Raw genomic sequence first — 24,988 nt, 5'->3', positions numbered from 1 at the left:
AAAATTAAGAGAAAAAGATTAGTAAAAACAAATGTGGGTCCCTTGAAGTCAGAAACAGGCAAAATTATTATGGGGAACAAAGAAATGACAGAAGAGTTGAACAGGTATTTTGGTACTGTCTTCACTAAGGAAGACAGAAACAATCTCCCAGATGCACTGGAGGACAGAGGATCTGGGGAAACTGAAAGAAATTTGCATTAGGCAAGAAATAGTATTGGGTAGACGGATGGGACTAAAGGCTGATAAATCCCCAGGGCCTGATGGTCTGCATCCCAGAGTACTCAAGGAGGTGGCTCTAGAAATTGTGGACGTATTGGTGATCATTTTCCAATGTTCTATAGATTCAGGATAAGTTCCTGTGGATTGGAGGGTAGCTGATGTTATCCCACCTTTCAAGAAAGGGGCAATAGAGAAAACGGGGAATTACAGACCAGTTAGCCTGACATTGGTAGTGGGGAAGTGCTGGAGTCAATTATTAAAGAAGTAATAACAGTGCATTTGGATAGCAGTAAAAGGATTGGTCCAAGTCAGCATGGATTTATGAAAGGGAAATATTGCTTGAACAATCTTCTGGAATTTTGAGGATGTGACAAGTAAAATGGAAGAAGGAGAGCCAGTGGATGTAGTGTATCCGGATTTTCAGAAAGCCTTTGATAAGGTCCCACACAGGAGGTTAGTGGGCAAAATTAGAGCACATGGTATTGGGGGTAGGGTCTTGACAGGGATAGAGAATTGGTTGGCAGACAGGAAACAAAAAGTAGGAATTAACGGGACCCTGTCAGATTGGCAGGCAGTGGCGAGTGGAGTGCCGCAAGGCTCGGTGCTGCAACTATTTACAATATAGAATGATTTAGATGATGGGATTAAAAGTAACAGCAGCAAATTTACAGATGGCACAAAGCTGGGTTGCAGTATGAACTGCAAAGAGGATGCTAGGAGGTTGCAGGGTGACTTTGACAAGTTGAGCAAGTCGGCAGATGCACGACTGATGTGGTATAATGTGGATAAATGTAAGGTTATCCACTTCGGCGGCAAGAACAAGGAGGCAGTTTATTATCTCAATGGTGTCAGATTAGGAAAAAGGGAAGTGCAACGAGACCCGGGTGTATTTGTACACCAGTCACTGAAAGTAAACATACAGGTACAGCAGGCAGTGAAGAAAGCTAATGGCATGTTGACCTTCAAAACAAGGATTTAAGTATAGGAATAAGGAGGTCCTCCTGCAGTTGTACACCACATCTGGAGTATTGTGTGCAGTTTTGGTCTAATTTGAGGAAGGACATCCTTGCTATTGAGGGAGTGCAGCGTAGATTCATGAGGTTAATCCCCAGGATGGCGGGACTGTCATACAAGGAAAGATTGGAAATACTGGGCTTGTATTCACTGGAATTCAGAAGGATGAGGGGATTTATAGAAATATATAAAATATAAAAATGACTGGACAAGCTAGATGCAGGAAAAATGTTCCCAATGTTGGGAGGGTCCAGAACCAGGGGCCACAGTCTAAGAATAAAGGGGAGGCCATTTACAAACTGAGATGAGAAAAAACGTTTTCACCCAGAGAGTTGTGAATTTGTGGAATTCTGCCACAGAAGGCAGTTGAGGCCAATTCACTGGATGAAATTAAAAGAGGGTTAGATAGAATTCTGGGGGCTAGCAGAATCAAGAGATATAGGGAGATGGCAGGCACGGGTTACTGATTGTGGATAATCAGCCATGATCACAATGAATGGCGCTGCTGGCTCGAAGGGCCAAATGGCCTCCTCCCGCACCTATTTTCTATGTTTCTATCATCCCTGGCAATGAATTCCAGGACTCCAACACCCATTGTAAAAAGATTTGCTCCACACATCTCCATTATATTTCCCCCCTCTCACTGCTATGCCCTGCACGCAGCCTCCAGCATTGACTTTTAACTGCATAGGTTCAAGACAAAAGGTCGTGCATTACACCACACACCACTCCCCACCCACATCATGCAGAAAAATTGCAAATATGCTTCAAATTTGTTTCGTGCACATGCATATTATCTTGAATATTTTGGCATTTGATATTTCGTTTGAACGGTCTTGGCCCAAATTATCACCTATCCATGTTCTCCAGAAGCCTGATCCACCAAATTGCTCCAACACTTTGCATTTTTTTTTGTAAAAACAGCATCTGCAGTTTTGTTTCCACACAATCCCCTTTGTCACTGACATTGAGGGAGGGGTTGTAGTCTTGGCACCAGGTTACAAGGTACAGCTTACAATCCAGCAGTATGAATATTGACTTCTAACTTCATGTAACCCTTGCTTTCCCTGTCTCCATCTCTCCCCATCCTAGTGACGAGTGGAAAGTCTAGGATTTGAGATGTGCAAAGATTGGGGAGGGGAAAGGGAGTCAGTCTACCGCTCGACAGATGGGGAGGAGTTGGACAGTTTGATAGCTGCAGGAAAAAGGGATCTCCTGTGGCATTCTCTGCTGCATCTTGGTGGAACTAATCCATTTCTGAACCTGCTCCTCAGGTTGACCAGTGTGTCATGGAGGGGGTGAGCTATATTGTCCAAGAGGCTACACAGTTTGACAAGCATCCTCCCCTCCAAGACCATCTCCGGTGAATCAAACTCCACCCCCAGGGCAGAGCCAGCCTTTCTGATGAGCCTGTTAATTGTGTTGTCGTCCACGGCCTTCGCCCTGCTTCCCCAGCACATGACAGCGCAAAAGATGGCACCGGCTAGTTGATGAATAGGAGTATTAATGTGTCCTTCCTATCCAGGTATTCCAGGGATGAGTAGTGCCAGGGAGAAGGCATCTGCATGGACCTGTTGTGGCAATGGCAAACTGCAGTGGATCTAGGCTGCTTGGTAGACTGGATGTAATGTATTCCATAACCAGCCTCTTAAAGGGTCTGTCCCACGAGCATGCGACTCCATGCAGCAAGCGCGACCAAATCAGAAGCAGAGGCCACGCGGAGGTCGAGTGAGCGACATGAAGTTAGAGGTGGTGCATACGGCGTCGAGGCAGCTGCGGGCCGGCAGGCCGTTGCCGCGCAGAGTTTTTGAACACGGTCAGTTTTTCGGAGCCCCGCGCGATGTCGGGACCAGCTCTGCACAACTCCGCCGATCGAAGTGGGACCGGCCCCGCGAGGCCGTACGGCTCAAGCGACCATGTTAGGTCGCGCTTGCCGCATGCAGGCACATGCTGGTGGGACCGGCTCTTTAGGTTGCGCTTGCCGCATGGAGTCACATGCTCGTGGGACAGGCCCTTAAGGCACTACAGGATGGTGGATGTGAAGGCCACTGAACAGGATCAATAAGGCACGAGAACTTGCTTTTCTTTGGCACAGAGATGTTAGCAGTTTTCTTGAAGCAAGTGGGTACCTTCAAATGGAGTAGGGAGAGATTAAAGATGTCTATGAACACACTCACTAGTTTGTCTGCACAGTTGCTGAGAATGTGGCCTTAGGACTCCACCCTGGACAGTTGCTTTCCATGGGTTCACCCTCACAAAGTCCCATCTTCCTGTGACCATGCAAAAAGACACACTAGTATCTGACGGGTCGCATATCATCATCACACTGTTGGCCTGCTCAAAGTGATCCAAGAATGCATTGTTCATCAGGGAAGACCACACTATCACCAGCGTAATTGTATGACTTCACTTCTTAGTCAGTTATAATGTTCAGGCCTTGCCACAGTCAACATCTGTCCGAACGGTTATACTGGGACTCATGTTTGTCCCAGTGTTGTCTCTTAGCACTCCTATGGCTTTGCAAAGATCATAGAGATTTCTTGTACCGTTCATGTTTGTTTGACCAATAAGCAGCAGTCTTGGTCATCAATGAAGAAAGTCAAGGCCACTGTACTGTCATCATTAAGGCACGCATCTTGCTTTGCTTTGGCACGGAGGTGATAGCAGTTTTCTTAAAGCAAGTGGGTTCATCCATAGTTTCCAGCTGAGGAACAGTCTTGTTTAGTTTAGTGATACAGCACAGAAACAAGACCTTTCGGCCCACCGGGTCCGCGCCAATCAGTGATCCCCGCACATTAACACTATCCTATACCCACTAGGGGCAATTTTTAGATTTACCAAGCCAATTAACCTACATACCTGTACGTCTTTGGAGTGTGGGAGGAAACCGAAGATCTTGGAGAAAACCCACGCAGGTCACAGGGAGAATATACAAACACTGCACAGATAGCACCCGCAGTCAGGAATCGCTGTAAGGCAGCAACTCTACCACTATGCTACCGTGCTGCCCTGTTCGACACGCATTCGTCTCTGTACTTACTGATAAAGTCAATCACAGCAGTGGCCTACTCAGTCAGGTTGGCTGCTGAATTCTTGAATATGGACCAGTCCACGAACTCAAAGCAGTCGAAGGATGTCATCTGTTTCCACAGGCCAGCATTGAACAACTTTCTGTACTGGATCTTCCTCCTTCAGTTTTTGTTTGGAGTCAGATAGTCAGGGGCTGCAGTGCATAACAGCTACAAAATGCAGTGTAACTACTCACCCACCCATGCTACCGCAACAGCATCTCCCAAGCCAACTACCTCCACCACCAAGGACAAATGGCAGCAGGCACATGGAAACGCCAGATCTAAGTTTTATCCTACCGTCTCATCTTGGAATTATAGTTCAAGGTCACTGGGTCACAATCCTGAAACATCCGCCCCAGTAGCATTTCTTTCAACAGCTACAGTTCAAGTGTTGCTCATTGCCTCCTCCCAAAAGTGGAATTAAAACAACCCTTTAATCTCACATAATTATAAAAACTACACAACAATTTTCGAACATCTGGACCACACAGAAGTAAATACAAATATGGATGAACTACATTGGGACACAAATGTTTTAGTGTAAAACAACGATAGCTTGCCAGATTTAAATTTGTTTGCATAACTTGCTTAATAAACCATCTGCAACTATTGTAAACAAGTTTGTACTTATTATGTGGCTTAAACATGTTGTAACATTATTAGCAAGTCAGTCACGTATTACTTCCCTTACAAGCAGCTTTTCCCCATTAATACATCAACATCTTTACCAAACAGAATTAGGGCAATATAGCCCCAACTTAGCAGATCAGGCAGCATCCGAGGAGGGAATAGACAAACAACCAAAGGCCTGGGAACCACCATTGGCCTCTAACATTGTCAGATACCACATGCAAACTGGAAGAACAGCACCTCATATTCCACTTGGGTAACTTACAATACAAGTGTGAACATTTAATTTGTCAATTTCAAGTAATACCCCCTCAATTCCCCCAACCTCCACCTCGTTTACAGCTTTCTTCCCCTTACTCTAAGAAAATTATCCTGGACCAATGCAATGTCCCCCCATTCCCTCCAGATGCTGCCTGACCCTCTGTTTATTACTTACTTAAGATTCCAGCTTCCCATGTGTCCAGGATTATTAATCCACAAAGAACCCCCTTAGTTCGAGGATGGCATCATTAATTCTTATTTTGATGAGCAACTTTGAAAAGTTTTTAAATACAGCATGGATACAGCCAGAAAATATGGGTTCAAAACTAACAAGGTGTTGGTTGGTAACTTGTCAAAAAGAAAGCCATCTTCATTTAAGGGGGGGGGGGGGGGGGGGGGGGGGGGAGATACAGGCATCTACTTTAAGTAAACATTAAGCAATGTAACTGAGAACAACCTTTATTCATGGGGCAAAGTAAATAAAGGTACTGGATGTGAACTCACGAAGTTAATGATAAAACTGTTTTTTCCTAAAAATATGCATGTACAAAATTCTGGATGGATCTTCAGAACCGCAATTTGCACTTATGTAATTGCTTGAGGAAAAATGGTAACTCGTGTGTAAACCAATATTTAAGCAAGGATGGTATTTCACAGCTTATGGTGCAGACATCGGAAGACACAGAGGGAATCGTGAATGCACAAGTTCATTAGTCAGGATCAGGATACAGCACAGTGATAGGCTCTTTGGCACACTATGTCCATGCCAACCATTCTGCTTACCTGTACTCATTTCCAACAGCTGAATCATCTCTGCATAAACAAAGTTCATTCCAGATTCAAAATTTAAAAGTACATAAATGTGCAAACATAATTTTAATAAAATTTGTATTTAAAAATTGCGCGTGTGTCCTATTTCTGTCAAATTTCTCATTGTAGATTAGCGAATCCTCATAATGGTGTGGTGCAGCTAATTTACCATTCATTTTGGGACAATTGGCAACACTAAGTTATGCTTGCCCACTTCTGTGCTGGGAAAATTACTGCGAGATAAGATAAGCTTTTATTTAGTTTGAAATCGGACAGAGATCCGGTGCCCTGCTGAATGCAAAAATGCACTTATTGTTTCTTTACAGTCTTGTTACTTGACCTTGATATATCAAATGTTCAAGTCTCCTAGCAATCTTAAAGGGGCAGCCCATTTCCCATGCAAGAAGCAGAGTTTCGATTCCTAGAAATACACCCCTTCCTAAAAAAACATGGAGGTTGTTGGGTCCAATTATTACAATAAACTGTGTGAATGAGTGGTGAGAGTTGATAAAGTTGATGGAAACAGTTTATTTATTTTGCTGAATCAATGGGGTAAAGGGCCAGAACAACTTACGTCTTGTCTAAATTTCAGCTGGGTGACATCCTGCAAAATGTTTCTCTTCAATGAACAAGAAAAACAAATCACACTCAAAGGGTGAATTGTTCCCACATTTCCCTACAAGCACTTCACACGTTTACAATTGAAAAATGTGACCCTTGAACATTACACGTGTTCTTTTATCTACAAAGCGTTAAGGTAATTTAAAATCTTGAAACCAAGACTGGAAACTGCAAACTTGGTACAATTTACTTAATTTTAACTTTGGAAGGCAGCAGGGACAAAATGTAGATCTGATCTCTGCTTAAGTTAAAAGCTAAAGCATTGAAATCCTCCACCTTTGCACTTAATTTGTAAGGTAATATATCTAGTTGTTAATTATTTGTTATTACAACAACTATCCAGGGTTGATGGGTGTGTTTTGTTCCACAGCAAAAGAATAGGCAAACATGGATGTGCAATGTCTGTGTCTTTGAGCTTTTTACAAGTAGTATGACTTAGATTGAAGGGCCAACTTTAAGACTGACCAAGACATCAGAAGTAGAAAGCTCTAGATTCTGTTATAGTATTGACAGGCTCATTAGAGAATAATTATGAAAGGCAGTCAATCCAAAATTATTTTGAGATAGTTTGCAGTGAGAACGAATGGATCAAACATCTTTGGATGGCCAGATGACCTTCAAATGCCACACATGGATGCTAATCAACAAAGGGTAGATGGGTAGTAGATAATGGCATAAACTGAAGATTAACAGAAAACATTAGGAATAAATTGGACACTTTTCAATCAACTATAACATGGTGTATAAGAGATGTGTTTGAGGTATTCAACTGTTTAATATCAAAGATTCACTGGTAAGCAAAAGCTGGGGTGCAGTGCAAGTTGCAAGGAGACAGAATCTTCAGTGGCAAAGGCTAAATGATAGGACATGAACATGGTAGATGGACATGAACATGGTAGATGGTCCGTTGCCGAACCAGCAGGTCGAGGAACAGCTTCTTTCCGGCGGCTGTCACTCTACTAAACAACGTACCTCGGTGACTGCCAATCACCCCCCCCCCCCCCCGGACACTTATTATTTATTTTTTATTCAAATCGTTTGCTATGTCGCTCTTCAAGGGAGATGCTAAATGCATTTCGTTGTCTCTGTACTGTACACTGACAATGACAATTAAATTGAATCTGATCTGAACAATGTGTTAAGTGCAAGGTCACTTATTTTTCTAAGATTTCACTTACCAATGAGAAATTGTAAAGTGTTGATATTCAAAGAAACCTGGATTTCCTTATACACAAAATCACTCAAAGTCAAATTTCAGGTTCACCAAACAATTTGGCAAGCAAAGGTAATGTTGATAAAGATTGGAGAGATACACGAGTGAGGACAATGAGTCTATGTCTAAACTACTGTGGGCTGGTCTTCTTTCCTCACCAGAGTTTACAGAGACTCGACTGCACTCAATATTCTAGCACAAATGCTGCATTTCTACACAACATGTTGGCTGTTTTTGCTTTCCACAGAAGCTGCTTGACATGTTGAGTTCTTGCAGTACATCTCTTTTTCTTCAAACAAAATATATTTTCAATCAATGTGGTTAAATGGATTCTTGTAATTCCCATTAACAGAAATCAGACCAGGCTTACATCATTCTTTGAAAATACAGTTTAAATTCTTCAAGAGTGAACAATGCATCTATTTCCCCTGGCTGACATATTCAGAACTAGGGCTTATGGAATCTTTCAGTAGCCATTCAATAAAAAGGTCTTCTGTACCTCATCTCTCCCTCTCTCTCCGTTTCCTCCACCCCCAAAAGGAGCTACAAGGGTCAGTTGCTAAATACAAGTTGAGGGAATTAAACTTGATATTAAGGAATCAACAAATATGGGGCCAATGCCACAAGAGTATTGACCAATGGGTGAGCTAACCAAAAGGGACTAAATGCCAAATATGTTCTCCTTAAATCCTGATAAAGGAACCAATGTTTTCAATATGGTTCTCGCAATAAAATAAAAGGCTGGAGGAATTCAGCTGGTCAGGCAGCATCAATGGAGGGAATGGAAAGATGACATCAGGTGGGACACTTCTTTAGGCTGATGGAGTAGGGGATGAAAGCTGGAAAAGTTCATAACCTGGGAAGTAATAGGTGGATGCAAGTGAAGGGGCAGGGGGTGATTAGCAGTGGGTGGAATAAATTACAAACGCTTGTGCAATAGAGATGAAGGGTGGGAGATAAAGAAGAATGGACTTTAAAGCAGGTAGAAGGATATGTGCAGAAGGGCATTGTTGCGAGGGACAAGGGGCATGACAGAAATATAATACTTGGAGATGGAAGATGATGGGAGAAATGTGGTGGGAGAAATGTGCACATGCTGGGAATGTAGGTATGCTTGAAATTAGAGAAACCAAAATTCATACCATTGTCTGGTAAGCTACCAAAACAGAACATAAAGTGCAGTTCTTCCAGTTTATCTACACTTATCTCCCATCCCAGGAGGCTGATTGTGACTGTAGAGAGTTTTATTCATCATGTGCTTTACAATTAATAATTAACTTGGCTTGGCTACTAATTCAAAACATAATTTTAATAAAAAATATCATAAGACCATTATGGGGAGAAGACACGAGAATGGGGTTAGGAGGGAGAGAGATCAGCCATGATTGAATGGCATAGATTTGATGGGCCGAATGGCCTAATTCTACTCCTATTCCTTATGACCAGAACATTTGCAGTTTGTGGTAAAGGATAATGGAATATATTGTGTTCATCATTGGATTGGTTTCAATTTATTGTCATTGTCTCATAAGAGACAACAAAATGGATTTTCTTTAGTCATCATTTTTTTTTTAAAAAAGCACAAACACAGAAGTCCACGACACAACACAACCCTACAGCGGCACCAAAGTTAGGGAAGAAACCAAAGTCCAGCCAGCCTCCCCGCCGATCTTCCCCGATGATAGTCAACAAACTATAATTGATTTAATATTAATCCAGAAAAGAATACTCCTTGAAAGTACATCATGCAATAGAATATCTCTTCACTAGCAGAGCTGGTTAGGATGTGTGTTGAAGTCTCGATTTGAATTCAAACAATTTGAGGATAATCATACACTACTTCAATTAACAATACACTGGAGTTGGAATTACCAATAATTATTTCAACTCTGGAGATTGTTTCCCTTTACAATATTACAATTTAAAAAAAAACATTCTCCAGTTGAATTGTAACCCTTTGGGGTGCAATAACTAAATTGAAGACAGCAAACCATGTACACAACAATGGGAAATGATTTACCGTGCACCACCACCCACAGATAAATGCAGCGGGGAAAATTTAATGTTAATTATTATACTCAAATATATTAGATGGCAACTATTTGCCCCAGTTTAGGTAAACATAACAAGCAACAAACTCCAGCCATTTAAACATGATAATCCACTCCTCTATTTGGAAATAGGCCTTTGTTGCAGAAACAACCTGAAAATGTGACCACATTATTCAGTGATGTCAAGTTGTTTGCTTAGTAAACTAGATAAATGGAGATAACTCACTGATAAGTAGCTGGCACAAAGTTCAATTACAGTTCCAAACCCATGGAACATTTGGCAGCTGTTATAATCCTTACTAATACGCAAATATCTCGTTGGAATGCAATCAAAACAATATACATCAGGCAATAATTAACCTCCAAACATTCGCCAGTATTGTTCCAAAAGCCATGTTGTGTGAATTAACAAAACGAAGCTCACAAAGAAATCTCGCTCTCGTTTCACATTTTAAAACCTCGACTTCTTGTTGTATGTAACACTCACTTTTTTTTTCAATCTGTAATAACAAATACAACTTTATCCAATAAAGTTATTTTAATTGCATTATACAGAACCGAAAATATGTTACCGAGCAATAGAGTTAAAATTGATGATTCGGCTGATGATAAAGACTGAGCAAAACCGAAGTTTGACCTCGAGGAAGATTGAACAATTGAGATAGGAGAGAAGAGGCATGAACAGAAAACTTACATAAGATTTTTACAATGAGTGACATATCTCCAGTTTCCTAATTTTCATTCAGCGTAATTGCGACTAGAAAAATACACAACAAACGCTGTATTTTGTAGCCCACCTCCCACTTTGACAACAACACACGTTTCAATGGTGGCGCCAGCGCTCACAACACACCTGGTAACTTGCCGTCGCGGAGTCCACTGGGAGTTGTAGTTGCACCTCTCAGTATTAGCGTACAGCCCACTGTTAACTCAGACTAGAAGACCCGGGTACAAACTACATCGTCTACAACACACAAACAACCTACCGGGTTAGCCTTGGAGCGATACGACGAGCAACGTAGAAGATAGAATATAGTAGCAGATGGGAAAATACCTAGAAGAAAACGCAACACTACGCGCTAAGAAATAATGCTTCAAATCATGCTGGAATGAGTGACCAGGAGGACAGCGCAAACTCATTTCTTACTGACACCCACCCGTCACAGCGCAAACTCGTTTCTTACTGACACCCACTCATTACAGCGCAATGCAACAAACCTTCCCACTAGCGTACGGTGAAAGTCAAGCCCGGCTTTGCAGAGCCAGTTAAAGCCAAAGATCCTATAGCTCCTCTGGTATCTTTAGTTAAAGCTGCAGTGCGCGCCCCCGGGATTCGCTCCACCTGGACAAGCTCGTGCCCCACGTGAACTCCCAATGATATCAGTGGCGATCTTTAATAACCCTGAGTTGTACTTGCTGTTTTTTCTCGAGGTGCTGGCGGGGGAGCAGTGCAATGAAATTTATTGGGCAACATCTCTCTGAACCCTGCATTAACATCTTGGTCAGCCGATGTTGCATTTCGTCACATTTTTTGACTAGGTTTGTGCGGGTTTTCAAGCAGATTTCAAACATGCCTGTAAAGCAGTACGTGACATTAGTTTCACGAAGGCTTGTGCCTTAATAATGCAAGTAAGAAGTTCAGTTTGAAGAGAAATTTAAACAATATTTTTATAGAGCCCAGCAGGTTTGTCGGGCAGCCTGTTTATTTTTGTTTCAGATTCCAGCATCTGCAACCTCTCGTGTCTTTACCTTTTGTAAGAATACTGTCGAGGTGAGCTTCTGGACAAATGATTTGCCTGTATAACTGCAGTGCAATGGTGATCGGATCATTTGTTTTCCCGGCGCCACGCGAGGATACAAGCAACAAATCTTCCACAAAGTAGCACCATCGGATCTTTCACTTCTGTCCGAAACAGCAGACTAGGCCGCACTTTAACATCACAGCGGAGAGTTCCACACTCGGTACAGAGATATTCAGAGGCTGGAATGCTCCCTGATAACCCACTGGTGATTTAAAGCAGTGTTTTGAAAACATCTAATACTAAAAATCACTGTCAACATATTCTGTTGCCGGCGAACTAATTATCAGATGAAAGATAAATGGGTGAAAATACTGTGATGATATTATTATCTTTATCACAAAGTTTTGCCCAAAATACCAACCTGTGTATTAACAAAGGCTGAGCGTAGTGTCGTTCGTTAGGTTAGTTACTGTTCCCGCTAATTGTCACATTTGCAGAGTGCACTTCCATATCGTTCTAATTCTATTTCAAAACTATGATAATGTTGGTAAATATATATACACACTTTTGGATAACTATGTATGTCAATCAAACTACATTTAACTTGCGTTGTTGTGTTTTCATTAAATAATTCACCCGTGTTACAAAAACACCGTCTTCTTTACAATCGTTCTTTTAAAACTTTGATTTTCAGTTTTATTTGGGAAAACTAAACACAATTCGTTTGTTATAATAGGCCAATATAAAATATAGTGAAGCTGGCAATAGCAGATCAGGTTAATGTTTGAAGGACGAAAAATGCAACGTATCAGTTGGGAGAAGCCTCTGATTGTGGGAACTGGTTGAATATGATGTCGTTTATCATAGTTGGCCCAGAAGCTGAGATTTGGTTTCCTATTGTCCACAATTTTGCACCATCGTATTCACAGAATAGTGTTTCTTGCAATTAACTTTTCGGGGGGAAATCCTATGCAGGTATTGTTAATGATGTGTGATCTCGTTGAAATTATGCTTTTACAATAGTGTTGGGTTGCAGGGGAAGAGAGTTAGGGGGAACAAAACTCCTGGGAGTTGGCACAGGCAATGTGTTATAGTGAAGAAGATGAAAGGTATTCTGAGTTTATTTTACCTATTTGAATTTAAAAATAAATACTATATTTTTTATTGTAATTGCCATTGATTATTTACACAAAAATATTTGAATTTGCAAATATTTAAGCTCTGATTGAAAGATATCACTATATTGTGCTTTGAAATTTAGTAGGTTTAAATCAAACATTAGATGGCGCTGCTGTGTTGCCCAAGAAGAATCAGTGGTGAAACACCATTGAAGAAGGCAGGTTGCAGGCATTTCTGAGGATCACCTAAGTTTGAGATTATATTGCTGCCATTATCCGGCCATCTATTTGCATTGTGCGTGTGCATTATTATTTTCTAATGTTTAATAAATGCAAATAATTAGTGGTTTAACATGTTGTATGCTCAATAGCTCTCTTCATGTCGCCAATTTTTCTGTACCTCTGTGATTTAATGTTATTATGCAGGAGATTTTGCTGTTTCTTATTACAGCTCAATTTGGATTTATCTTGCATGTATATACTTTTTAATGGTAAGGATGAAGTGAGGCTTCAATACCACATTACTTTTTGTGCCAACTTTCCAAACATCCCAAATGTCCTTCCGGAAATATTTGTTTTAGTTGAATGATTTATATTTAATCATTTTTTTAAATGCTGAAATAAATTAGCTGCGGTTGCTCAAGAGTAACTGCAAAAGCCTAATTGAGATTGTCAGGAAATGGAATTGTTTGTGGCACTGTGCTCTGACATACTTCAGTTGCCCTCGAACAATGCCAGTCCCCACACAAGTCCAAACACTGGTCAACGAATAAAAAAATGGCTTATAAAGAAACCTTGAGAGTTGTTGTTCATTCAGTCACAGAATCATACAGCTTGGAAACATAGAAACATAGAAAATAGATGCAGGAGGAGGCAGAGAGGTGTGAATGTGTGGAATTCCCTACCACAGAGGGCAGCGGAGGTCAAATCACTGGATGGACTTAAGAGGAAGTTAGATAGAGCTCTAGGGGCTGATGGAATCAAGGGATATGGGGAGAAGGCAGGCACAGGTTATTGATTGGGGATGATCAGCCATGATCACAATGACGGTGCTGGCTCGAACGGCCGAATGGCCTCCTCCTGCACCTATTATCTATGTTTCTATGTAACCCTCTACCTCAGTATTTTTCCAGTTATCTTCCCTTCCACTGCTGTTAAGTCATAAGGACATAATTGATGGGAGCAGAATTAGACCATCAATTCTACTCCGCCATTCAATCATGGCTGATCTATCTCTCCTTCCTAACCCCATTCTCCTGCCTTCTTCCCCTGACACCTGTATTAATAAAGAATCTATCTGATTCCGATCAGAACCACTTCTGGCTGTCTGCTTTAACCTCCAACCTTATCATTTCCCAGCCCCGCACAGCCCAGTTTTACCTTCTCCCCAAAATCCATAAACACAACTGCCTTGGCAGACCCACTGTTTCTGCCTGCTCCTGTACCACAGAAATGATTTCCACGTACCTTAACTCCATCCTATTCCCCCTGGTCCAATCTCCACCGACCTATGTCAAAGATACCTCACATGCCCTTCGTCTCTTTAATGACTTCCACTTTCCGAGCCCCCATTCCCTCATCTTTACTATGGATGTTCAGTCACTCTACACTTCCATACCCCACCAGGAAGGCCATAAAGCCCTATGTTTCTTCCTTGAGTGCAAAACCATCCAATTTCCCTCTACTATCACTATACCACCCAGCGGAGTTGGTCCTCACCCTTATCAATTTCTTCTTTGACTCCTCCCACTTCCACCAAGTCCAAGGCGTAGCTATGGGCACTCGCATCGGGTCCCAGCTATGCCTGCCTCTTTGTAGGGTATGTTGAACAATCGCAGACGTACACTGGCCCTATCCCCGAACTCTATCTCTGTTACATTGACGATTGTATCAGTGCTATCTCCTGCACCCATGCAGAACACATGGACTTTATCAACTTTGCCACCAATTTCCATCCTGCACTCAAATTTACTTGGACCATCTCCGACACCTCCCTCCCCTTTCTTGATCTCACAGTCACAGGAAATAGACTATCGACTGACATCTATTACAAACCAACTGACTCCCACAACTATCTCGACTGCACTTCTTTCCACCCTGCTTCCTGCAAAGACTCTATCCCCTACTCTCAATTCCTTCATCTACGCCTCATCTGCACCCAAGATGAAGTATTCCATAATAGGACATCCGAGATGTCCTCATTCTTTAGGTGTACCCAATCCCATCATAGATGAGGCCCTCACTCGTGTCTCCTCAGTATCCCGTTTCTCCCCCCTTGTTGCCCCTCCCTCTAATCGCAACAGAGACAGTCACCTTAGTCATTACCTTCCACCCCATCAGCCGTCGCATACAACACATAATCCTCCAAAATTTTCACCACCTCCAACGGGATCCCTACACCAGTCGCTACTTCCCATCTCCACTCCTTTTCGCCTTCTGCAGAGACCTTTCCCTCCGCAACTCCCCGGTTAATTCATCCTTCCCACCCAAACCACCCCCTCCCCAGGAACCTTCTCCGGCAACCACAGAAAATGCAACACCTGTCGCTATACCTCCTCTCTCTACTCTGTCCAGGCACCTCGACAGTCCTTTCAGGTTAGGCAAAGGTTCATGTGCACCCTTTCCAACCTCATCTACTGTATCTGTTGTTCAAGATGTGGACTCTTATACATTAGCGAGACCAAACGCAGACTGGGCGATCGTATCGCTGAACACCTTCGCTCAGTCGGCTTGAATCTACCTGATCTCCCGGTTGCTAAACACTTTAATTCTCCTTCCCTTTCCCACACAGACCTTTCTGTCCAAGGTCGCCTCCATTGTCAGAGTGAGGCTAAATGCAAATTGGAGGAACAGCATCTCATATTTCACATGGGCAGCTTACAGCTAAGTGGTGAGTATTGATTTATCTAACTTCAAGTAACCCCGGCATTCCCTCTCTCTTTATCCCTCCCCCACCCAAGTCGCACCAGCTTCTTGGTTTCACCCAACAGCTAACAACGGCCTGTTTCCTTTATCATTGTTACTTTTTTGCATATCATTCACATATTGTTCTTTATCTTTCTACATCACCGTCTATATCTCTTGTTTCCCTTATCCCTAACCAGTCTGAAGAAAGGTATCGACCCGAAATGTCATCCATTCCTTCTCTTCAGAGATGCTGCCTGTCCCGCTGAGTTACTCCAGCTTTTTGTGTCTACGGTTTAAACCAGCATCTGCTATTCCTTCCTACACAATAATCTATCTCTGCCTTAAAAATATCCATTGACTTGGTCTCCGCAGCCTTCTGTGGCAGAATTCCACGGATTCACCACCCTCTGACTAAAGAAATTCCTTCTTATCTCCTTCCTAAATTAACGTCCTTTAATTCTGAGGTGATGACCTCGTCCTTGACTCTCCCACTAGTGGAAACCCTCTCTCCACATCCACTCTATCCAAGCTTTTCACTATTCAGTACGTTTCAATAAGGACCCCCCTCCAGTGGCGGACTGGCCAGGGTGTCAGCTTGCCCGATGGCAAGTGGGCCCCTGATGAAGTGGGCCCCCTCTATCAAGTGGGCCCCTGATGAAGTGGGCCCCCTTTGTCTCCTGGCAACCAATATTTTTAGACCCAGTCCACCACTGCCCACCTCATTCTTCTAAACTCCAGCGAGTACAGGCCCAGTGCTGTAAAACGCTCATCATAAATTAACCCACTCATTCCTGGGATAAGTCTTGTAAACCTCATCTGGACCCTCTCCAGGGATAGCACTACCTTCCTGAGATATGGAGCCCAAAATTGCTCATAATATTTAGCTTAGGCTCGGAGGTTTATATTAAATAGGCTTTTCCTTCCTTCCTGTCCTTCTTGGAAAGTTCATCGGAAACTCACTTGTGTTCAGCAAAAAATAAAAAATCTCAGCCAGAGCCCCAGCAATCAATTTTGTTGCCTCATGTAGCAGCCTGGGATAAATCCCATTTGGTCCCAAGAATTTATCCACCTTTAAGTCTGTTAAGGCATCAAGTGCTTTCTCTTTTTTTTTTAAATGGAGACCTGTACTATCAACTAGCCTTTTACAGAATTCAACATTGTTTCTTTTGTGAATATTGTTGAAAATTATTTATTTAGGATCTTTTCTCTTGGCGCATTTGCTGCATTATCCTATCTTTTCACAGGTTATTCCTTTGCCTTAATATGCTCATTATATGCTTTGGATTTACCTTAAATCCTGCCTGCCAGTGATTTTTCATGACCTCTCATAGCCTTCCTAATCTCCTTTCAAGATCTCCCCTACACTTTCTATATAATCTCTCTTGACTCCCCTATCATTAGCCGCCCCACCCCCCCCCCCCATCTTATGCTTTCTTAACTCTTTACCCAACATTCAATATCCCTCAACATCCAGGATTCTCTGTACATGTTATCCCTGGCTTTTACCCTTAAAGGACCACGTTGCCCTCAAATTCTCACTGTTTCTCCCTTCAATGCTTCTCACTGTGCAATGAAGACTTACCTGCAAGTAAATGCTTCCAGTCTACCGTTCCCCTTTCTTCACTAATCCTTATTGTGTCTGTCAACATTAGGCAATACCTCTCAAAATCAGCAAGATGATCCTCTCTCCCATTGAACAGTGGGTAGCTGGAGGTGGGACCCAACCCAAATAACCAAGAATACACCTTAATTACACTGATCCTTTTCCTGGTAACTGTTCGTGTGATCTCTTTAGTCAGTCCCTTCCTGATCATGACACATGATACACTACAAGGCTGCCCTTTCATGCAACTGGCATTTCAGACAGCTGCTGGTCAACCTCTGGACTTGGAAAACTTGAAATGAAGTTCATTTCTGTCCCATGAAGGTCATTATATCACAGAGCAGCCAACTATCAGTGGTGTTCTGAGCATCAGGTTACATTTAACCTCAGCGCAGCCCGAAATAAGTACAATGTGCAAAGAAGCACTGTAAATATAGAAGTGCACGTAAAACTGCTTTGATTTAAATGCAGTGTTCTGTAAATTAGGTTGATTTCACTTTGCATTGAATGAGGATTGTATTTCTGTTTTCCCTTCTTTGTGAGCAGGTTGAGAACTGCACAGTACTTGTGGCATAACAAATATTTTACAGACTTACATCATAATCTCGCTGTCCCTTTATTTTGTGCTGTGGCAACTGAAAGCTAGCATCACATTTGCTTTCATAACTACCTTACCTACCTGTGGTGCCAACTTCGGGGATCCCAGGACTTGTACAGCAAGGACTCTGCATCTCAACAAAACCCAACACTATATTATTCATTGTACATGTCCCACCGATATTAGAACTCCCACAATGCTTCGCCTCACATTTATCCGGAATGAATTTGATTTATCATCGTTCTGCCTATCCAGGACAAGGGGTCACAGCTTAAGGATAAGGGGGGAGTCCTTTAGAACCGAGATGAGGAGAACTTTTTTCACACAGAGAGTGGTGAATCTCTGGAACTCTCTGCCACAGAGGGTAGTTGAGGCCAGTTCATTGGCTATATTTAAGAGGGAGTTAGATGTGGCCCTTGTGGCCAAGGGGATCAGAGGGTATGGAGAGAAGGAAGGTACGGGATACTGAGTTGGATGATTGATCATATGAATGGCGTGCAGGCTCGAAGGGCCGAATGGCCTACTCCTGCACCTAATTTCTATGTTTCTTACTAACTTGTTAATATTTATCCTGTTGCCTCTAAGACTATCCTCTTCACTATCAATAATAACACCAATAAAAACCAGCATCTACAGTTCTTTCCTATGCATTTTGTAAGCTCAGTATGGGATTGTACAGAGTGGTATATTTGAAGGGAATATAACATGAGGATACAACATATCTCAATTTATCAAATAAGTACCCACGATAAATCATGTAATAAACGATTCATTTGATATGGACATTTTCCCATATGTTGGGGTTTTCTGCGCCAAGATCCTCATAGTATTAACTGATGTGTTGGAGAAGGGACTGTTTAATTGCTGCCATGACAGCCCATTAGTCAATGAAGGGAAATCTGACAATTACTTCCTGCAGTGGTGAGGTGAGACATTTTCTTGGTGCATTGCAGATGAGTTTTCCTCCATGTGAGTGACCTTCCTATTAGTTTTCTTGGGTAACTGATTGTTTGGTTCCTATGATGCTGCCTTAGCTTTCTGGGGTTGAAACCAAACTGGATAGGCTACTCTATGAAGGGTGATCATGCCTGTTGCTGAACCAGCTAATGGTACCTGATACTTTTGACATTTGGAAGGAACCGGACCCATACAAAATGAGGATAGCTATTACTTTATTTGCCATACAAAGAGAAATCATGACACTGGAAAATATCTGCAACTAGTGAGGTCAACAAATGCACAATGATGAGTTGCAATTATCAGGCACAGATCTCTGCACAAAAGTCACATTCAACATGCTTCAATCCTCAGCTTGATTAGTTAATCCCATTCTTAGTTAAACCCATTTGTTAATTGAGAAAATTGTTTAAATTGGTGCTCAAGATTCTGAAGAGTATTTACACACCGGAGAAGAAAGCTTGATGAATACAAATATGAATAGTTATGGGATTGGGAGGTCGGGTGTGGAATGGATGACAGTAAAATAAAATGCAGATGTCTGCAACTTTTAAATATTAATGCAATTAAAAAAAAATACAGACCATGGATTAAATGAGGTTGATGATTTTGTTTGCCAATACCTCAATCACACTTGTCTAATATAAAAGAGAGAGCTGTCATAGGCCGAAAGCTTATTTATTTAAGAATACTGGAACAATACGTTGATATCCGGTGTCTTTGTGTAACCCTCACTAAAAGCAAACACTCGTGCCACAAGCTCTTAGGAAGATAAAGGGCATGTATCATTATAAGATAATATGAGCACAAGAGCAAGGATAGAGTCATAAAGTGATACAGTGTGGAAACAGGCCCTTCAGCCCAACTTGCCCACACCGGCTAACATATCCCAGCTTTGCTTGTCTCACCTGCCTGCATTTGGTCCATATCCCTCCAAACCTGTCCTATCTATGCATGTCTTGGTATATATGTACAAGGCCTTGTTGAGACACCATCTGGAATGTTTGTACAGTATTTGCCTCAATACCTGATAAACAAAAATGTTCTAGACAATGGAGGGAGTGTAACCAAAGTTCACTAGCTGGATTCCTGGCAGGGCAGGACTGTGAGATAAGGAAATATTTGGATAGTTTCACTGGAGTTTACGAGAATGGGAGAGGATCATATTAAAATTCTTTTTACAAAAAAATTTACAAGAGTAGACAAAAGCGATAAAAGATCGATGTTCCTGATGACATGGAGATTAACAGAAATGTCTTCAGTGTAGGGATGATGTATTTTCAAGTGAAGAAATGTCCATCATTCTGCACCACAGAGAGCAGTGGAGACCAGCATTAATTATATACAAGAAAAAAGTAAATATATTTAATATACAGTACATGGGATCAACACATAAGGGGAGGTCAGGGACAGGATATCAAATTGAATGATCAGCCACAATCATTTTGAATTGTGGAGCAGGTCTAAAGGGTTCAAAGATCTACGCCTGCTCTTATCTTCTTTCAACAGCTTCAACTGGCTTCAACAACCTTTAGACTTGCTTCTCTCAAAACATCAAGGACATTTCCATTTAATGACCACCAAGGACACTGGGGACATGGCAACCCTGCCGGCAGTCTGTTCGTTTTTTTAATCGTTTTGTTATTTTTAGCGTTTGTTAAAAGTTTGTTTTATTGTACTTCGGTTTGTTTTATGTGGGGGGAGGGGATCGAAGGAAACTTTTTTTCAGGTTCCTACCTTGCCGGAGATGTGATCAATTTTCGGATCACATTCTCTGGGCTCTGCGGCCTTCCATCGCTGGAGCTGGGGGCCTCCTCGGACTGTCGTGAGCCCCTCTGTGGGGCGCAGACTTAACATCAGAGCGGATCAGCTTGCCTAGGATCGCTCTCACTGCGGCCTGCGGACTTTACCATCAAGAGCTCGCAGTCTCGGGAGAGGGCTGGTCGGGAGTTACAACACCACGGAAGGCTCGACCAGCCCCGACGCGAGGTTTGATCGCCCGGCGGGGGGGAGCTGACAACTCCCCGATGCAGGAGCTGATCGCCTCGACATGGAGGGCCCGAACACCACCGGCTACGGGAGTCAAGACCGTCCCGTCAACGGGGGCTCAAGGCCCACGACCAAGGACGAACAAAAAGAAGGATTTGAACTTTATTTCGCCTTCCATCACAGCGAGGAATGTGTAGGAGTCACCGTGGTGGATGTTCATGTTAAAATGTGTTTTTGAGTCTGTTGCTTTTAATTGTATGACTGACCTGGCCAGTGAAATTCCTCGTATGTTGCAAAACATACTTAGCGAATAATTTCTGATTCTGATAAACAATATAATGATCCTAAATTTCTGCCTGGTGACAGAAAATAGAATAGTTGTTTGAATCTGAGTCATAAGGGAATATTTTTTATCCAGTTTAAATAACAAAATGATATTGATTGTTCGAATTAAAATATATTTATGGAAAAACAGATAAAATGTGGCAATATGTCTTATGTGTCATGCTGTAGAATAATGTAACACATACCTGGCATTAAAACAACCTACTCCACACACCAAAATCAGATAACCCTACTCAGATAATAATACATGTTCACTTTGTGATACATGTTGAATGTTAAATACTGCTACTAATGGAAAATACCAAATGGACTGCATTATTATTTTACCAATTAATGTTTTGTGCCATGTGAAATGTTGGAGGAATAACTATGCAGAATAATGTACAATGTTGTGCATAAGCATTACTTAGAGAAATTATTACAGTACAATAATACAAAATTAGTCAAATTTGATTAAAAAATTGGAAAATTCATTCTGAAGGTACAAATTCAGAAGGTCTTATCTTTATGACTGTGGAGTTTAGTGAATACCACCATCCATGCCATGTGTACCATACAATTCCGTCATCTGTATTTGCATTGAAAGGTCCTCTATTGTAATAATGTCCATTCAAGTTAGCAGAGTGACATCTGTAAAATCAACATGTTACATTTTTAAACATCTAGAAAACTAAAAAAAAGAATAACCCTTCAATGCAGTCAATTTAAATTAACAACCCTGTAAATGCAGTGTATCCCAAATAAATTAGATTTTGCAGCCTAAATTTAATGGAAAATATTCATCCCAAAATGTCGCCTATCCATTCCTTCCATAGATGCTGCCTGAACCGCTGAGTTACCCGAACATTTTGTTTTATGTAAGATACACAGCATCTTCAATTCCTGTGTTCAAGAAGGAACTGCAGATGCTGGAAAATCGAAGGTACACAAAAATGCTGGAGAAACTCAGCGGGTGCAGCAGCATCTATGGAGCAAAGGAAATAGGTAACGTTTCGTGCCGAAATGTTACCCATTTCCTTCGCTCCATAGATGCTGCTGCACCCGCTGAGTTTCTCCAGCATTTTTGTGTATCTGCAATTCCTTGTGTCTGCAGATTATTTGTATTGGGTAATGCTATGTTAGGCATTCACCTAGAAACTAATAGCTGGGAAGTAACTGCAACATTTATTTAATAGCATGTAAGACCAACTATGATCATGTTTTTAATTGTTTTGTTTGTACAGTATGTATCGGTTATTTCTCTTTGAATGCTGCGATTCTCCGTCATATTTCTTTATACCCATTTGTTATTCATCTTAAATTTTACATCCCCGTTACCGAAGTTGTGAATGCAGATGGTTACTGGTTGATGCAATGCCGATGCAAACTTGTTCACCAAACCTGCAGTTCTATTTAGGAGGTAGGTAGGGTTAAACTAGAGGCAAGATGCTTATTTAATAACAGGAGGTAATTTTATAATTAAAAGTCAGAGTTTAGGACAGGAATGTGTCTTTTGCTTGTGTCTCCATTCCAGTGCTGCCAAATTGGCTTCAGTCTCACGGTTGGGAACATCATTAATCAAGTTAATGTAGGGTGCAATGTACTTCATAATAAAGATAGCAGGGCTGATTGAATTACTCCTATGAAAACTCATTCCCAACATGCCTTCCCCATCCTATGTCATCAGCTATATTTAGGTCACAAACTATGTTCCAAATAGATCTCAATAGAAGCTTGCAGCCAAAGTAAGGACTTGATTTATTTCAGTCTTGGTTCATTTCTTGCCGCCCTACTACACCCATAACCAACTAACACGGTATGCCATAATGTCGTTGAAAATTCTGGTTCGCCTACCCCTTAATAATTACCATCTTAATTTATTTATTTTATTAATGTATTGATGGAGATAATACAACAAACGTAATAGTTATATCCCATTATTAGCAATGATGGAAGACATTGAGAGGCAGCCATTTTGTGCAAGGTTGCATTCGAAGGGTCAGACCAAGAAAAGATGGAGTGTAATCTTCTGCAAAAGTTTCCATCAAATCATTTGGTGTTTGTATTAATTCTATAGCTATCATGTCATTTTCTGGTTCCAACTCTAAAATCGCTTGATATATTAAATTCAGTTTCATAGTTTCTTATGGTGATTTAAAAAAAACTAGATTGTTGCTTGAAATCTGACATAAAGACAGAAGATTTTGAATATGCTCAACAGGTCAGGCAGCATCTGTGGAGAGAAGAACAGGGTAAAGTCTTCTCATTCTTATGAAAGGTATCATTAATTTTGTTTCTCGCTCCACTGGTAGCTTCTGTTTTTATTAGAATAGACTAAAAGGGAACTATAAGGCCAGACTTCAGTAAATAATGTGTCTTAAATGATCCCTGGAAAATATCTAACTGAAAACAGTTTTGGCAAATCTGCAAGCATCTGAGGCTGTTGCTTAACATGCATATTGTGGGTACATTACGCAGATGAATGGATTCTTAAAATTCAGTTAAAATCTGGTACACTGGCTTCCCAGGGAGTCTGATTGGAAGATCTTTGGGATTGGAAGAAACACTATCAGCAGCCACTGACTGTTGAAAAATTAGTAATTTGTCTGTCTTGACTTCAAAGCACTCCTAAAGTCACTGCCTATCGTTCCCCCTAACATGCACCATTGTCTTCCAAACTCCTTGCATTTCATGGAGGTCCTTGAAATTCATTACCACCAAAGCAACAAAGAATTTAAAGGAATTTGCAGTCAAATGTGTTTATTTACCTCCTTTTAAAAGCCTGATAATGCCTCAGACAGGACCATTATGTTTTGTCTTTGAATTTTATCCAAAAATAGATTAATACGTAAATAGTTTCCAGTTTCATCGGAATCATCCAAAGAAAAAACAATTCCTTGGTATTCGTAAGCAGTCTATGTGTCAGCATCTAAAGTATTTCTTTGGGATCCCGCTAAAATATTTGTTTAGGTTGCTGCTGGTCTTCTACAGACACTTGCACAGATTCTATTTGTGGTTTAGGTAAATCCAAAATGCTTGGGTCGTGTCCACCTATATGTTTAGTACCTCAAAAATCGATCTGAAAAGAGTCTCATCAATGGAGGAAATTAAAACTGGGGCTATGGAAGGCCTTCTTTGGAGGTTTGAAAGAAATGTCGAGTGTAGTGTGGACACCCTAATGCTAAACCTAACTTTCATGCAAAATTTTAGATTCTGAGATTGTTTTGTTACTGAGCTATGGGATAGACACACATCATTCTAATGACATTAGACTATTCTTTTTAGCGAGACGATGATAGATATAATTTTCAATTGAGATGAATATATCCAACTCAAAAGAAAATCTCAGCAATATATTTCAAAAAGAGTTCGGAGAGAGAAATGTCATCAATTTTCGATGGGGAAAATTTAAAATAGGCCTATTTGGGCTTTGGGTATCCTCATTTGGGGATTTTAGAACAATTAAGAGTGTAGTGCACTTCCTTATGCTAGACCCAACAGACATGCAAATTGGCAGATTTTTAGTTTGGTTTCCTGAGCTCTGCTCTGTGTGCAAAACATAGACATTGTGCTTTTACATATCTTTAGATTAGATTTCCAGCACCTGCAATTTTTTTGATTATCATTAGCTAAAATCGTCATTGTGTCTAAAATAATAGAGTATCCAGAACAAATTATATTTATGTCCATGCAGATTTTGCTGGAAAAAATTAAAGTGGAGGAACAACTCTATATCACGTGCAGTTTTCACCTCCCCAGCTTCCTTTGCAAAGTATCAATTAGAGTGGGACAACTATTCCTCGTTTGAAAATGTAAACGGAGTATTGCCACTTTGAATGGAAATTATCCCCTTAAAAAGA

At 41.2% G+C, this 24,988-nt stretch overlaps 2 protein-coding genes and 1 long non-coding RNA gene across 6 annotated transcripts in view; 1 reads left to right on the top strand and 2 right to left on the bottom strand.

Moving 5' to 3' along the window:
- The window catches only part of mtus1b (microtubule associated tumor suppressor 1b), a 145,047-nt gene extending 133,839 nt beyond the window's left edge, over positions 1 to 11,208 (bottom strand). Inside the window, exon 1 of one of the 3 annotated variants that reach the window (XM_055635329.1) lies at positions 11,109 to 11,208. The gene's annotated coding sequence lies outside the window, so the exon portion shown is untranslated. The other 2 variants (XM_055635334.1, XM_055635341.1) reach the window with 2 other exon arrangements.
- An 86-nt stretch (positions 11,209 to 11,294) lies between these two features.
- Positions 11,295 to 20,464, top strand: LOC129697132 (uncharacterized). Its single transcript, XR_008723455.1, has 3 exons — positions 11,295 to 11,429; positions 15,542 to 15,640; positions 20,325 to 20,464. It is a non-coding gene; the product is annotated as an uncharacterized LOC129697132 (long non-coding RNA).
- Positions 19,014 to 24,988, bottom strand: part of fgl1 (fibrinogen-like 1) — a 27,086-nt gene continuing 21,111 nt past the window's right edge. For both annotated transcript variants that reach the window (XM_055635371.1, XM_055635362.1), the window contains one exon: positions 19,014 to 21,779. In XM_055635371.1, coding sequence (XP_055491346.1) covers positions 21,620 to 21,779 — 160 coding nt within the window. In that variant the 3' untranslated portion in view covers positions 19,014 to 21,619. The remainder of the gene's footprint in view (positions 21,780 to 24,988) is intronic.

This window comes from Leucoraja erinacea, chromosome 1 (genome assembly GCF_028641065.1).
Source record: "Leucoraja erinacea ecotype New England chromosome 1, Leri_hhj_1, whole genome shotgun sequence".
Lineage (NCBI taxonomy): Eukaryota > Metazoa > Chordata > Chondrichthyes > Rajiformes > Rajidae > Leucoraja > Leucoraja erinaceus.
This window is presented reverse-complemented; position numbering and strand designations above follow the sequence as displayed.